Below are 17,208 nucleotides of genomic sequence, written 5' to 3' on the forward strand. Positions count from 1 at the left end.
ATATTGGAGAGATGTTTGTTTATAACTTATTGTGACTCAACACAAAACATTCTGTCTAGTGGGGGAAGCCAAAACAAGAAGTCATAAACTTTAAGTTACAGCCAGGGCACTGACATTAGGGAGCACTTCCTTACACAATATGCAGAGGGAACCTGGAATACTCTCCTCCAAGATGCAGCTCACATTAGAAATCAACTGAAAATTCAAAGGTTAAATTGATGGATTTTATTTTTATAGGAAGGGATGGTGTAACTGAGAGTAATCGGAGAGGAGATAGAGATCCGATCAGGGGCTGAACAGTTCTCTCTTCTCTTCCCAATCTTTTATACAAAAGAAAATGTTCTATGTGTTAACAAAAAAGATATATTCTTATTTATACACAAATGTCAAAAAAATGCAAGATATCCAACTATGTCAAACGTGGACAAAAGCATAATGACATCATTGTCTTCTGACAATCTTCAGTGACACTCCATTTTCACCACATCATCCAGGGAATTGCAGACTTCCTCTGTAGCAACACAGTTATTGATTTGCAAGTGGCAAAACTTGTGTATTAACAGGAGATGATCTCTTAATTTTCACATCTGCGCAATCCCAATTCATGGTCTCACACTCTGCTTCATCATCTGCTGTCGTGTGTATTCCCACACAAGCAAAGCTCCACTCACATGGACATTGAGTGATCGGATGATACCACACTGTGGGATTTCCACACACACATCCAAGTGCTGGATCAAATTGGCTGGAATTCCCTCCCGTTCATTCCTAGAAAAATCAAATTAAATGCAACATTGAGAAAATAAATCTTAATCGACATTTCAGAATAGTAATAACAACACAAGAGGCTACATTATTTCAAGAGTAGATGAGGATATCCACTTCTAAACCATAACAATTAAAAATGTCTGATATACATTTAAAATATCAATAATTTTATGCATTTTAAAGCAAGAAATTCTTCAATTTTATTCCAGAGACACAAAATTAAAATATTGTAATGTTATCTTTATTTTGGCTAAGATGTTGCTGATGCCACCAAAAAAATAGTTCCTATCACATTTAACATATATAGTTATCAGAGATCAAGGGCTAAAAATAAAAGCGACCCTGTCCACTTCACATTAATCCTTGACTCGTTATATAGCCTGAAAAAAGAACAATTACTAAAAAAAAAACAGTAAAGAAAATGTTCTAACATTTAGGTCAGCATAAAGAGATATATGCAAACAATCCAATAAACACAACTCCTTAAAGAAATGTGACAATGTTCAATTGAGTTTTATAATTTAACTGACAGTAATCAATAATTTTCCTGGTGCCAGCTGCTGCCAGGCATCAATTCAGTCACATCCGTGGGGTCCTGCAACAGCTCCGTCATCAGACTGACTGAACAGCCAATCACCAAAATAATCTTAATTCACAGCAAACCAGGAAGGAATGAGCACAATTTTTCATTAATATTTTTCAGCAGCATGCACACTAAAGAGTGATTGGAGTACATATGCTACTAAGGTAAAAATAGATAAAAGTAGAATTGCAATCATTAAAACTGTATTTTAAAATCTCATCTAGAAATCTCTAGGTGAGTAATATGCAATAAACACACTCTTAAATGCCTTCTGAAATGCCCCAGCAAGTCAGTAAGTTCAAGACCAATTAGCAATGGGCCCTGCCACATGAATCAATGCTATTCATTCTTACATCCAAGAATAATCTGCAGAATAACACATCGCTCAGGATCACCACACCATCTTACGTTTCTACCACTAGATTTATATTGTTATTTTAATAATGCAGATATCTGAAAGTGCTTCATAGTAGTATTATGGAACAAAACAGAGTCACAAATGGTGACAAAAGGTCAAACAGTCAGATTTTTAAGAATAGAGGGGTATAAGGAGTGAATTGATGAGTGATGATGACCCCTACTTGTGATCTAGCCACAGTTGCAAATTTTGATTTAGTCTCCATCCCTTTTCCACTAACCAGAATATCGAAAGCAATTTTAGACAATAGAAATAGAATAGAAATAGGTGCAGACGTAGGCCATTTGGCCCTTCGAGCCAGCACCACCATTCAATGTAATCATGGCTGATCATCCATAATCAGTACCCCGTTCCTGCCTTCTCCCCATATCCTCTGACTCCGCTATCTTTAAGAGCCCTATCTAGCTCTCTCATGAAAGTATCCAGAGAACCGGCCTCCACCGCCCTCTGATGCAGACTCACAACTCTCTGAGAAAGTGTTTCCTCATCTCCGTTCTAAATGGCTTACCCATTATTCTTAAACCGTGGGCCCTGGTTCTGGACTCCCCCAACATCGGGAATATATTTAAGAAGCTGCAGATGCTGGAAAATCGATGGTAGACAAAAGTGCTGGAGAAACTTAGCGGGTGAGGCAGCATCTATGGAGTGAAGGAAAAATGTTTCCTGCCTCTAGTGTGTCCAAACCCTTAATAATCTTATATGTTTCAATAACATATCCTCTCATCCTTCTAAATTCCAGAGTATAAAAGCCCAGCCGCTCCATTCTCTCAGCATATGACAGTACCGCCATCCCGGGAATTAACCTTGTGAACCTACGCTGCACTACCTAAATAGCAAGAATGTCTCTCCTCACATTTTGTGATAAAATGGATGATAGTCTCTAGAGGAAGTGACTGAGAACCTTATAAACTGTGATGGAGCTGAAAATGATTGCTGTTTGTATACCTAAAGCTTTTAGATGAAGCACGTAGATTCATTTTCTGCCAACTCAGTTTTATTTATTGCCTGCCTAATTCATTTGTTATTTTTTCCATTTTACATCATGTAATGATCATATGAACACTGTGAACACTGATTAGGTTTCCAGTTTTCCATGTAGCAACACTGTTTATCGAGAGTCTGCTGAATGATAACAGTTAGCAAATATTGCTGAGGACAGTTAAGTGTTGAGAGAGATAGATTTATAAAAAAGCGTACTTTCCCACAAACATTTATCATACTTAATTAAAATTTGCGTTAAATCTATGTATCTGTTGAAGCAATAAAAACAGAAACTTGAAAGAGAGCAAGCATCTATATTATACTTTCAACAGGATGTTACAATATGCTTTGCAGCCAGCAAAGCAGTTTTTAACTATCGTCACTATGGGGCGGCACAGAGGCGCAGCAGTAGAGTTGCTGTCTTATAGTGCCAGAGCCCCGAGTTGGATCCTGACTAGTGGTGCTCTCTGTACAGAGTTTGTATGGTCTCCCTGTGACCATGTGGGTTTTCTCAGGGTGCTTGTTTTGCCATACACACGTTCCAAAGATGTGCAGATTTGTAGGTTAATTAGCTTCTGTAAATTGTCCCTGGAGTGTCGTACTGGAACGTGTGTATGGCTGATTGCTGCTTGGCACAGACACGATAGGCTGAAGGGCCTGTTGCCACATTGAATCTCTAAACTAAACTAAACTAAATTAAACTAAACTAAACTAAACTAAACTATTGTAATACAATGAACATGGTTTCCAAGTTGCGCATAGCAAGCTCGCACGACAGCAATGTTTCTGTGTTGTACACAAGCAAAAGGAAGGTTAACGCTGGTTAACTAGTCAAGAAAGTCAGCGGGTTAAGCAGCATCTATGGAGCGAAGTATTTATGAGCTGCTGTGTTCCTTCCTAGGCTATTTTTCAGACTGGGTATTGAGTTGAGGGGTAGTTAGCAATCTTTGTACGTTTGGGCAGAGGGATAATATGGCTGTTCTTCATTCAAATTGTGACATGTTAATCTAACAATGTTCTGAACTTTATTTCAGGGTAGAGACGTAGATAGATAGACAGTTCCTTATGCAATTTAAAGTGCATGTGTGAAAAATTGTTCAGGCAGAATAAAAGGAAGGTAGTACATCCGTGGCAGGAAATCAGGGATGGTTCACTAGTCAAATTAGCCAAAAAAGTAACCGGAGGAGGTGGGAGACAATTCCAATGACGACCTTGGGCTTATTTAGGAGCTGCTGTGTTCCTTCCTGGCAGGGAATCCCAAAAACTGACCACAAAAGTTTTATAGATCCAAAAAGAAAGAGATTAGTTAAAACAAATGCACCCCTTGCTGGTCTCAGCACTATGCCAATGCACTGCTGCTCGCCCCACTCATAATTTGCCAACACCAGCGGGTCCTCACAGGCATTGATCTCTGGTTAGACTGCCCTGGGTAAATAGTGGATTACTCCGATACACCCCAGGGCCCATACAGCGATGGGGCAAAATAGTGGATGCAGGGTAATAAGGGTCTGTGCCAGATTCTGGAGTAGTTCCTGAAGATTGCCAAACGTAACCCCACTTTTTAAGAAGGGAGGGAGAGAGAAAATGGGAATTACAGACCACCAGTCTAACATCGGTAGTGGGGAAACTGCTAGAGTCAGTTATTAAAGATGGGGGATAGCAGCACATTTGGAAAGTGGTGAAATCATTACACCAAACAAAGCATGGATTTGACGAAAGGTAAATCATGTCTGACGAATCTTATAGAATTTTTCGAGGATGTATATCAGTAGCACAGGATAGGGGTAATCAATATTCAGTGGACTTCTGAAATTGGATGAAGGTCCCAAATAAGAGATAGTATACAAACTTAAAGCACACGGCATTGGGGGTGAAGTTTGATCTTGATTTTGGCAAACAGGAGTTAAGAGTAGGAGTGAACGGGTCCTTTTCGATTACGTGAAAGGCTCAGTGCTGGGACGCTCCAATATATGATCTGGATGAGGGCGAAGGCAATCTCTCCAAAGTTTGCGGATGACACTAAGCTGGGAGGCAGTGTTAGCTGTGAGGAGGATGCTAGGAGACTGCAAGGTGACTTGAATAGGCTGGGTGAGTGGGCAAATGTTTGGCAGATGCAGTATAATGTGGATAAGTGTGAGGTTATCCATTTTGGTGGCAAAAACGGGAAACTTCCAGATGACCTTGATAGTATGAGGGTGGCCGATGGGAAAGGGGAGAATCAGCGAGACCTGGGTGTCATGGTACACCAGTCAAGATAAACATTCAAACTGGCAAGTTCTCGAAAGCGAATGGTAATCTTTCATTGCATTTGAGTTAGGACCGGAGTTCACGTGAGTGACTACGTGAGACCACACCTGATTTCAAAGCTCCAAATGTGATTTTACGCTGAGTTACGAATCCAGGGATGTCAGGACACTGAATGGATTTGACCAGAATTTAGGAGATGAGAGTGTTAATCATTCTTAAGGGGTTGGACAGGCTAGATGCAGAAGATTGTTCCCGATGTTAGGGAAGTCCAGGACAAGGGTTCACAGCTTAAGGATAAGGGGGAAATCCTTTAAAACCGAGATGAAAGAAAACTTTTTTTTTCAAAAAGAGAGTTACCCCTCCCAACAGAGGGTAGTTGGGGGTCTAAACTAAGGGACAGAACACTTAAAATGGGCTACGTGCAAACACCCCCAGTCCGGTTATGGGTTTGTTATAAAACCGGTGGACCGTTATTTAATTCGTCCATCCTGCAGCCACTAGGATGTCGTCAAGAGGCACGTCCATAGCTCTTGCTGCCGACGTAAATGCAGCCCTGGTGGAGTGAGATTTACTCCATATACATGGGGTTTCACTCTGTTACCTGCCAGTACCCCCTTTGACACCATTACATTTTGGAGATGGTGTTCGAGTGTTATGACAAAACAACACTTCTGGTGTTTACTGTTTTTTTTATTTAATATTCATTTTTGATTTTTAAACGGCTGATGAGGTTTGACCGATTGTTCTGAGCCTCTGAAGGTTCTCCATAACTATCAGATAGTGGTGTTAGTATAAGATTACCAACACACAATGACCGTAGGAGGGTGGGATATGCCAAGTAACGCTGGATCTCCATCCAAGATCATTCAAAATGGTAAGCTCTGTTTTATCTTACTATTTTACTTCGGAGTCACGTGAGTGACTACGTGAAGATTTCAAGCTCTGTGATTTTGCCGGTTTGGGAATCCAGGCGTCACCGTAGCTTTTGGATTGACCATGGATGCGTGTAATCATTCAAGCATTCAGACATTACGTAGTTAAGCGGTCCCACTGTCTTTAAAAAGTAGGTTTTTAAAAAACGCTCACCCTCCCAACGTGTCCGTGTACCTTGGCCAAACACCCCCAGTTAGAGGTATTAAATTGTAAATTATTTCATTTTGTTGCCACTAGGATGTGCGAGGCACGTCCATAGCTCGCTGCCGACGTGCAGCCCTGCTGGAGTGCATCCATATAATGTCACTCTGTTACTGCCATTACCCCCCTTTGACCATCTGGAGATGGTTTGAGTTGACACCTTCTGGTGTGGTTTTTTTTTTTTATTTAAAAAAAAAATTTTTTAATGGCTGATGAGGAACCGATTGTTCTGAGCCTCTGAGGTTCTCCGTAACTCTCAGATAATGGTGTTAGTATGTTACCACACACACAACCGTAGGTCCTCTGGATATGCCAAGAACTGGATCTCCATCCCTGGCATTCCTGGCCTGCTATGTTTATATCAGGTTCCTGATTACGAATGTTACGTTGTTCATATTGGCGGTCATGTTGTCCAACCGTAGCTTTTGCAGTGTCTGGAAATGGCAGCATCCACTTCAGAATCGGTCCCCACTGTCAAAGTAGGGTTAACCACGCTCATGTTCGTGTACCTTGGCCTTAGAGGTATGTAAATTACTCCCTGTAACTGGGTTCGTTCCTAGGACCCGTGCCCTGCTTCTTAGGGGAGAGTGTACGCCTCTGGCACTATACTGGCACTATAACTTTGTTATAGTTATAGTACAGAGTTGATAGGAACTCCAAGACATCTGTTATCCGAACTGTGTTGTATTTGTTCGGACAATCTGGCACTACCAATATGCCTGTGGCTTAGTCTTGCTTGATTTTGGTCAAGCGTCGGTTTGTGAGACAAATTTGCCAAAAGCATACATAAACAATCCTCCCCAATTGAGGGAGAAAGCATCCACTGCCTTTGCTCCTGGATCCAGCTTGCAGGACACATATCTGGGTAACTGATGGTTTAGTCTAGATGCAAACAGATCAATATCTGGTATGCCAAATCGTGTAGTTATTTCGTTAAATACTGCCTGATTCAACATCCATTCTGTGTTGTTATTAAACATTCGTGATCCAGCATCTGTCACCGTGTTATATCTACCTCGTAGATTTCCCAAATATTCCTCTTGATACACCAGTGCCAAATGAGGTTCGACAATCTGTCGTAAGATACAGATTTTACACCACCCTTGTTAATGGATATGTGCCACCGCAGTGGTGTTATCAATCTGAATTTGAACAAGCACCGGTTGCATATTGCTACAGAAAACCTTGAGTCCAAATTGTGCCCCCAACAATTCTGGGTAATTGATTCCATGTGTTGGGGAATTACAGACTCCTGCTCATTCCATCTGCCCCCACAGCTCTAGACTGTGTTTGTGGCTCCCCATCCTTAGCCGCTTGCATAGGTCTGAAGAACCCTCGATGGCTTTCAAGCAAAATTTACCTTGAGCTTTCTCACGTTCGTTATCCACCAGAGTTATTCAACAATGGCCTCTGCTGGCAATCCATAGTTTTGCCAATTTGGCCTGCATGGAATCTGGGTGTTCATTCCTTTGCTCGCTGTAAATTCTGGTAATGCAAAGGCCCGTACATACTGCTGGAAATGCGGCTACTATTTGCCAATTACACTCGCTGTTTGCCTGATAGATGGCTAGTATTTGACTATCAGGTCATAGCAGGCTTGATTAATATAGTCGTTTGCCCCTAGGCAAAGTCACCAACATATTTACTGTTTTTGATAGTAAATTCTAGGTAATCAATTACCCTTGTGGGTGTCAATTTTGATTTAACTGGATGGATGAGGTAACCAATTCTATCAAACACGGTTTTGGTTTGCTTTGACTGATGCTTCTGCCAATTCTTGGTGACTCCAAAATGAAATTGTCCTCCAAATATGCCATTACTATGTGGTTCTGAGACCTTTGTAGACCCAGAATTGGTTTCCGTAGTTTAGTCAATAGTCTAGGAGCTGATGTCAACCCATTTGGCAGATCCATGCCATCCAGTTAAACTTCAAATATCTCCTGTTCTTAGTGAATAGACACTGAATAGTATGCATCTTTGAGGTCGATGCATGCCATGTGAGCATTTTATAGGAAGCTCCTATAAAACAGTTGTTAGACCGTAACAAAAATTGATGTTCTGAAAGTCTATACTGCACATATGAGTTAAACCTGGATGAAGTGACATCCTCCATCTGTCACATGTCCTGAATGGCAATCCTGCCCAAAATACTGGGCCTGCCTCGAAGACAACTCCAGTCCAAGTTCCAAGTCTGCTTGGAACCTATGTATGTTGCGCAGTAAAAATAATCACATGTTATTATCTGCTTTTTAAAACCAGATCTGAAAATTCATGTTATTGTCATTTTGAACAAAAACACAAAAATTACCAACATATAACTGGTCCACAATCCCTTGTTTCAGTAAACCCAGACCCACCTACCTCCATGGCTACCGGTGGTCTTGTGGTAAGCCCAAAGACCCCTGATGCACGTTCTTTTTCTCTCCTTGATTGGGAGTAGGACTGGTAGGGAGTGTGGATTCCATGTTTGTCCTGACCTCTGCTTGGGTCTGGTCTGAAAACCTCATCGTACTGAGCCTGCCTTGTAGGACAATTCTGGCCATAATTCTGAGTCTGCCTTGAAAGACGACTCTGATCATATTTCCGTGCCCAGCTTTCAAGCTATCACCGGATTCAGTGAACCGCTTACCCCCTATGGAGGTGTGGGGTGTGTTGTCGCCTACTGATGAAGTTTTGCTTGTCGTTGGTACCTTGATTGGTCCGACAGCTTTGCTTCCTTCTTCTGGTCTTACCTGAAGAGAGGATTCGACGGCTGATAGCGCTCCCTCGCCAGCATTGTAGCGTGCGGATATTCTGCCAACTGCTGGCTCTTGAGGCCATATGCATGTGCTTCAGTATGTTCATACTTTAAATTCGAGATCAGTTACCTACTGATCACTCACACTCCCCTCCACTGAGAGTGAGATTCGTAGGCAGCCCTGAAAACAGGTGCTGCCGCAGGCCCCTGAGGATACCTGTGCTGACATGGCCCTTCCAGTGGACCTAAATGAGGTTCTAGCTTCAGACTGAAACGGACTATGAATGCTCCTCTCCTCAGAGCAGGAGACATTTGTGCAGCCCTGAAACAGGTGCTGCTGCCTGCGGGTTCTCCATAATACCCGGGCTGTCAATTAGCTAGATCTCCATCCAGGGAAGCACCCAGTGGAACCTGGATGATTGCAGAAGTACTTATTTTCTGTTGTTTGTATGGAAGCTTATTATTCCTTTTATGTAAAGCACTTTGGTGCCAATGCGAGTTGACTTGAACAGTGCAATATAAGTAAAACTTACTTACTTACTTCCTTTCTTCTGCTTGTCCCTGGGAAGGTTTCCACCCCTGTTCTTTGTACTCTGATTCAGAGTGGTTTCTTCCATATGTACTTCCCCCTCCAATGGGGAAGACATTGGGCTGCCCCATGTGCGAGGCTCCCGGCACCGGCACTGCTGTAGGCACCGGGCTGATACTGCTCCCTCCTTCGGAGCAGATCATTGTTGGAGCAACTTCTCCATAAGTTGCTCCATGTGGGAGAGTCGTCCTCAGCGCTCTCCGTTGAGGGAGGGTATCCCTCTTCCCCGGACTCATCTGAGTCAACGGGTTTGTTAGACTTGCGGGTGGTATTACGTCCCGCAGGACCACCATGGAGCTCCTCCTCCCGCACAAAGTCTCCTGCCGATTCTGCTGTCGGCGCTAATGTCGGGAACAAGACCGTCGCCCGCTACTTGGAATGCTGCGGTCTTCGGCAGCCGACATCCCCGCGGGCCGTCTCCTCGACATCTGGGCTCTGAAACTACAAAAAAGCTTCAAGCCCGAAAGAGACGCAGGTAAGTAGTTCAACTTTCCTTACCTGCCCATCCCGACGGCTGGGAGGACACAGTGCCTGCCAGTCCGTCGTGCGCGTTGCGTTCAGACGTAATGACGCGCACACAGACGGACGGCCCTTCACGTAGTCACTCACGTGACTCCGAAGTAAAATTATACTCTTGTCTCAATGGTACATTACATCGTTATTTTGCTACAGCCTTGATACACACTGGTAGCCTAAAGTAGGGGTTCAATAACATGCATCATATGTTATAAGATCCACTTTAATCACTGGGTTTAAATCCACATTGGAACTTGCAGTGCAAGTGATTCAGTCCCATTCCCCCTCTTGTTCTTGTTCTCGGTCGCCCTGCAAATTGTATTCTCTCAATTGCCCATCTAATTTTCTTTTGAAAAAATTTGAATGACTTTGCTTCCACCTTCCTTTAAGGCAATTGGTTCACAATCATCTCCTCTCTGTGTAAAACAAGTTACTCTTCATATCCCTATGCATCATTTACCCTTCACTTCACAATTTATGTTATTAGTGTTGCCAAAAGATCTAATATCGAGAATCGCCTCCCTCCATCTAAAACAGACATGATTATATGATCCTGCATCCGTCTACCCACTATCCCTCTCTCTGGTTCTACATTTCACTCCCAACCTTCCTTTCTAATCAGATTGCACCATTTGCACTATTTTGATCTCCACTTATCACCTCCATCCAAGGTTTGCCTATCCATCCTTCTCTCCCCCATGTGATTAATCTGCCAATCAACTCCTCCATACCTGAATCCACCTGAAGAAGGGTCCCGACCCGAAATGTCACCAATTCTTTTTTTCCAGAGATGCTGCCCCTCCAGCGCCTTGTGTCTATCCACCATATCGCTTGCCGGCTATTGCCGTACCCTTTCACCTCACTTCTTTCAACTAGCTATCTCCCTTCTGCTCCGTCAATTTGCAGAAGGGTCCCAACCCGAAACACCGTTTGTCCATTTCCCTCCACAGATGATGGCTGAACTACTGAGCATTTTATGCATCTTTGTCAAGCCTTAACAGTTTCTCCAATTAAACCTTTGGTGGAAAGTTCTCATCCCTAGCATAATCTCGTAAATCTCCACAGCCATTTTCTACGAATTTGACATCTTTCGAGAATTAGACACAATAGTACAATTGTGATTTAATATGTTGCTGACGTCTGAGCAATTAGCACCGTTCTGTTGAGCACTTTTCCTGAGAACCACATGAACAATTGATTATTTTCTGCTAATAAGCGTTGGTTAAAGTCATTGCAACAGATCAGTCGTGTTTTGTGGAAGGAATCGATCCATTCCATTCACTTGCAAGCATCGTTTGTGACTGTTTATAGAGCTTTCTTGTTTCTGTGGCATTCGGAGTGCTGTGTTAAATTTCTACGAATGCAGTTTTAAACCTGTTAGATCTTGGAATTCTTCAAAAGAACATATATTTTGGCAATAACGTTTCTGAGCCTTCTTGGAACCAGCAAGCATGTGACCACAAACTGGTATTAAGCAATGAAAATAAAACAAAATCATGCTAGAAATCTAAAGTAAGAAACAGAAAATGCTGTAAAACCCTCAGATGTTTTGGTAGATTCTGTGGAAAGAAGATAGAGTTATCGTTTCTGGACAAAGACCCTTTCCCAAAACTGGGGAGGAGATCAAACTAAATACTTTTACTTGCAGGAGAGAGAATGGATAGGATATGAATGCTGCCTGACCTACTGAGTGTTTCCACTTTTCTGCTATTGTTTTTAAGAAGCTGGCACTTCAAATACCAGTTTTAAAGGAAAACAAGATAAAGTATATGGGCAATTTATACTTCCTATGAAAAGCAATGAGACGATCATTATAGGTAACATATTTAAACCTCAGCATCCTACTACATTCCAGCTCATAGGTGAGACTGCTAACACTGATTAGGTGGCTTTTTGTGATATCATACATTGCCTGTATACTACTTAAGTCTTGAATCTAAATCTACTGTAGGAGATATTAAGCTAAGATATTAGGCAAACTGCTCTTTGTGAAAAACATAAGATTGTCTTCAGGGAGTGATGAGAGATTTCTAATGCAAGGAGAATGTTCAAGGGGGGAAACTAAAACTGTGCAAGACAAAATTAGTTATTGATCTTCGGACCCATAATTACCACCGGATCATGTTGCTTCAGCGTAACTGAATAACATAATCAACATTATTAGAAAACTTAACCTGAAATAATTTGTTCAGTAAAATATTGCATGTTTATTATATGATAAGCGTGAGCACAGTAAAAAGTCACTTTCCAACAATTAGTTATTTAGAATTGTGGAAGAGTGTTTCCCAAACAACTTCAGTAAGATACATAACATGACAAATACAATGAATAATAGATTTCCTTCCAAGGACAAATTCAACACAACAGCAATACATCTATGACTCATGTAATACAAAAGCACCTCTAATCTTGTCAATAGCAATTTTAACAACTTCCATTTTTGTCACAAGATATTCGGGTGTTCTTTCATGCAATGAAAGAAGAAGAAGTCAGCATCGGTAATGTCAACAATCGCTATCAACACCCCACCTGATTCACTAAAGCATTTTATGACAAGAAGTTGCCCTCAACAGTCTATGCTGAATGTGACCTCAAATTTACCAACTCACAAGTGGCTTCTGAAACAGAAGCCATTTTGAGTGAGGGCAATTAGTGAAGGGCAATAATTGCAGGTCTAACTACAGTGCCCTCCATAATGTTTGGGACAAAGACCCATCATTTATTTATTTGCCTCTGTACTCCACAATTTGAGATTTGTAATAGAAAAAAATCACATGTGGTTAAAGTGCACCTTGTCAGATTTTATTAAAGGCCATTTTTATACATTTTGGTTTCACCATGTAGAAATTACAGCTGTGTGGTCTTTGTCTCAAACATTATGGAGGGCACTGTACAATTTAAACATTTAGGAACAAATAGCAAATTTATAAAGGCATCAGTCTTGACTTGAGGCATTCAAGTCACAGCTGGATTTTGCCTTTCAGATTTGTCATGCCTGAACATCTTTTACAGTTTTGTTTCAGTTCACTTTGCTCTTCATAGTTAAAGAGAAAACATCAATTACAATAAAATGCTTAGTGGTCCGCGACTGCCATTTCTCATCTCATGAGGCAAAAGATTCAAGGGGATATTGATCATAAATTGCAGATGATATGGAAATGGCAAATGCAAAATATTAATTTAAGCCAAATGGAGAGAAGGACAGAGACAAATAGAAATATAAAAATTAGACTTTAGGATGGAAATTAGAAAGATCGAGACACCAAAAGGAGATGGAATATCAGAGGCAACACCATGATATCATGAATGAAAGATTTGCAATGAGAATGGGGATGTCCAGACATCATACACAAAAAGCTGGAGTAATTCAGCAGTTCAGGCAGCATCTCTGGAGAAGAGGAATAGGTGACGTTTCGGTTTGAGACCCTTCTTCAGAACAAGAGTCTCGACCCGAAACGTCACCTATTCCTGTTCTCAAGAGATGCTGCCTGAACCACTGAGTTACTCCAGCTTTTTGCGTCTATCTTCGGTTTAAATCAGCTTTCACAGTTCCTTCCCATGCATTATGTCCAGAGGTCAGTCTGGACAGAAGAGTGTTTCGGAGGCTGACTTTATCATCTGATTTTTGGTTTCCTTTGGAAAGAAATTGGCATGCTTTGAATGGTCTAGTAAATGGCAAACTATGATTACATAAGAGATTTCACAGCTTGATCCAATTTATGTATATAAAATGTAAAAATATGGTTGAGGACCCAGCACTGATCTCTGTGGCAAATGCTCTTGTTGCTCAACAACCAATCTTGCATCCACGCCAATATGTTGCCTCATACACCCTGAGCTAAAACCTCTGATATGGTATCTTATCAAATGTAGTCCGTCATTCTAAATATACAGTGCATTCAGAAAGTATTCCACATTTTGTTACGTTACAGCCTTATTCTAAAATGGAATAATTTCTTTTTTTTTAATCATCAATCTACACACAATACCCCATTATAAAAAAGCAAAAACAGGCGTTTAGAAACTTTTGTAAAGTAATTAAAAATAAATAACTGAAGTATCACATTTACATAAGTATTCAGAACCTTTGTTATGACACTCAAAATTGAGCTTAGAAGCATTGATTATCCATTGATTATCCTTGAGATGTTTCTACAACTTGATTGGAGTCTACCAGTGGTAAATTAAATTGATTGAACATGATTTGGAAAGGCACACACCTGTCTACGTAAGGTCCCACAGTTGACAGTGCATGTCAGAGCAAAAACCAAGCCATGAAGATGAAGGAATTGTTCGTAGACCTCCGAAACAGAATCGTGTCGAGACACAGATCTGGGGAAGGGTATAAAACAATTTCTGCAGCATTGCAGGTCCCAAAGAGCATAGTGGCCTCCGTTATTCTTAAATGGAAGAACTTTGAACCCACCAGGACTCTTTGGCTGCCCGGCCAAACTGAGCAATTGGGGGAAAAGGGCCTTGGTCAGGGAGGTGACCAAGAACCCAATGGTCACTCTGACAGAGCTGCAGAGGGGGATGGGAGATGGGAGAAACTTCCAGAAGAACAACTATATTTGCAGCACTCCACCAATCAGGCCATTATGGTAGAGTGGCCAGACGGAAGTCATTCCTCAGTAAAAGGCACATGACAGCCTGCTTGTAGTTTGCCAAAAGGCACCTAAACAAGATTCTCTGATCTGATGAAACAAAGATTGAACTCTTTGGCCTGAATGCCAAGCGTCACGTCTGTAGGAAACCAGGCACCGCTCATCACCTGGTCAATACCATACCTACGGTGAAGCATGGTGGTAGCAGCATCGTGCTGTGGTGACGTTTTCAGCAGCAGGGCATGGAGGGTAGGGACAGGGGGGGCATGGAGGGGGACAGGGTGGGGGGGGGGGGGGGGGGAGAGAGAGAGAGGGGGAGAGGGGGAGAGAGGGAGAGAGGGAGAGAGGGGGAGGGAGAGGGGGAGAGGGGGAGAGAGAGAGAGAGAGAGAGAGGGAGAGAGAGAGAGAGAGGGGGGGTGGCAAGATTTTGGAGTGGGTGGTGGGCGGGTGGGCAGGCGTGGGAGTCCAGCTGCGGGAGGCGTGGCGCGAGTGCACTTGTGCTGGGCGCAGGATTTAGTCCACAGCAGCGGGGGGGTGGGCGGCGCCTGGAGGCAGGTGGGCCTCGATTGGTGGGAATGTGGGCATTGTGACGTCAGCAGCTCAAGCATCGATCATATTTTTTAAAAAGTGAGCTTTGTGATCAATTTTATTCAAAATCTCGGGAAATAATTGACCAAGGAGTGGATTTCTGAACTCATAAGATAAATCCCTACTGAAATTGTAAAAATCTCCACGTTTTTGCGTCGGGTTTTCGAGGAAATACGTTGCAAAGGCAAAATGCCGTACACACACACACACACATACACACACAGTTTTAAAAGTACATAGATTCTGATATATTGTTCTTAATAATAGCTTCAAACATTTACCTCAGACAGGAATTAAACTTTTAAAAACTTTTTGTCTTTCTCTTCCCTTTTGGAAAAAAAAAAGGAGTTATATTAGCTATTTTCTTATCTAATGGAAACTTCCCCAAATCTCAGGCATGTATGGCAATTAAAATTATTGCAGCAAACACGTCATTGGCCAATTTTTAAGATTTCAGGACAAGTCTACACATCTAACAATTTGCTCTTTTGCATTTCCTGGTTTAATAACCCTGACCAAAGTTCTGTACAGCTGAAGCATGACTTCCACTCCTCTAAAATACACATCCAATGAGAGAAACAGCAGCATCCCATTATTCTTTCTGCAAACTGCGACACAGAGAGAGAGCACAGATCTTCAGTAGTTTTCTCGACCTGTTATTTTAAGCCAAATGTGAATTGTTCCCTGTGATTACAGGTGGATATTTCACTGCACAGCTGAATCTGCAGGGATCGTGATGCAAGGCCAAATGGAGAACTAAATTGATGCTCCTGTCATCAGTCAAAATTCACCCCAGGCAGGTGAATGAAATTCATTGCTTGCTTCCTGTTCTTTTCTGTTTGAAGTTCAGGTCCCAGAAGATTCCTTTGCAAGCAATAAGATCTCATAATGCACACTTGTCATGGTAGATTTATGGCCAGGTGTCTGAGTCACTGATATTGGGTGAGGTTATGGTCCCATAAAACATAATTATTTGTGGCCCATGACCATGCACTTCACAAAGTAGGGATGTTGTTGGAAATACAAGTGACCAGCACCGCATGCATGGTTAAGAAGGACCTACCATGCAGATCAATAAATCTGATAATCAGCTACCAATACTAAGCCAACAACCAACAAGATGGATCCAGGGAACACCAGTGATTCAAAGAGTTCATTAAGGAACTTAACACAAGAAAACATCAACACATCCTGAATGCAAAATTCCCATAAATTTAACATGAAATTTTCATAAAGAACACTCTGAAAATGCATGGAAAGACCCCTAAGAACTCATATTAACCGTGGCAGCACCAATATTAAGCAAAGTTTGCAAATAACATCTCAAACACTTGGCTATGACAGGCTATCATAGTAAAGACACAGGAGAGAGCAGGTGCTAAATTCTAACAAAAAAATCGAACCCATCAAATAGTCTCTCTGGGTAGTCTAGAACCCAATGGTACGAACAGTAATTTTTTCTAATTTCAGGTAACCCGTACTCCTGTTCCCCTTCCAATCCACCTGCTCCTCCCATCTTTCTCCTTTCCCCATAACACCCACCTCCAGCACCCACATCACCAGTCTTCAGCCCCTCTCCCTCGTTTCCATCCACCTACTATCCAAACACCATACATGCCAGATTTGTGCCCTATCTTGTTTCATGTGCCCTACACCTTTCCCTTATTGTTTCCTATTTTCACCTTCCTTATTTATCAGATTGCAGTCCATGCAGCCTTCATGCCCGTTTATCCCTCTCCAGCCTGTCTCCACTTTTGCCCTCACCTCTCCTCACGCCAGCTGCCCCTTTCTTTTCTTATCTGCTTCCACCTATTACCACTCTGCCTCCCAACTCCATCCCTTTCTCTCCCCCACCTGCTTCCTTTCTCACCATCACCTCTCGCCCTCCTTGGTTCTCCTATTATCAACTGTCCCTGTCGCATGTCTCCCCCTCTCCCTTTAATGCTGGCTCACTTCCCTCTACAATCTTAATCCTGAAGCAGACACAGAATGTCGACAATTCCTTTACCCCCCCACCACAGATGCTGCTGGACCTGTTGAGTC

At 42.1% G+C, this 17,208-nt stretch overlaps 1 protein-coding gene across 1 annotated transcript in view; it reads right to left on the reverse strand.

The window, feature by feature from the left end:
• Positions 1–210: 210 nt before the first annotated feature.
• Positions 211–17,208, reverse strand: part of tarbp1 (TAR (HIV-1) RNA binding protein 1) — a 226,972-nt gene continuing 209,974 nt past the window's right edge. The window contains exon 30 of the mRNA XM_055639264.1: positions 211–768. Coding sequence (XP_055495239.1) covers positions 603–768 — 166 coding nt within the window. The 3' untranslated portion in view covers positions 211–602. The remainder of the gene's footprint in view (positions 769–17,208) is intronic.

This window comes from Leucoraja erinacea, chromosome 8 (assembly GCF_028641065.1).
Source record: "Leucoraja erinacea ecotype New England chromosome 8, Leri_hhj_1, whole genome shotgun sequence".
Taxonomy (NCBI): domain Eukaryota; kingdom Metazoa; phylum Chordata; class Chondrichthyes; order Rajiformes; family Rajidae; genus Leucoraja; species Leucoraja erinaceus.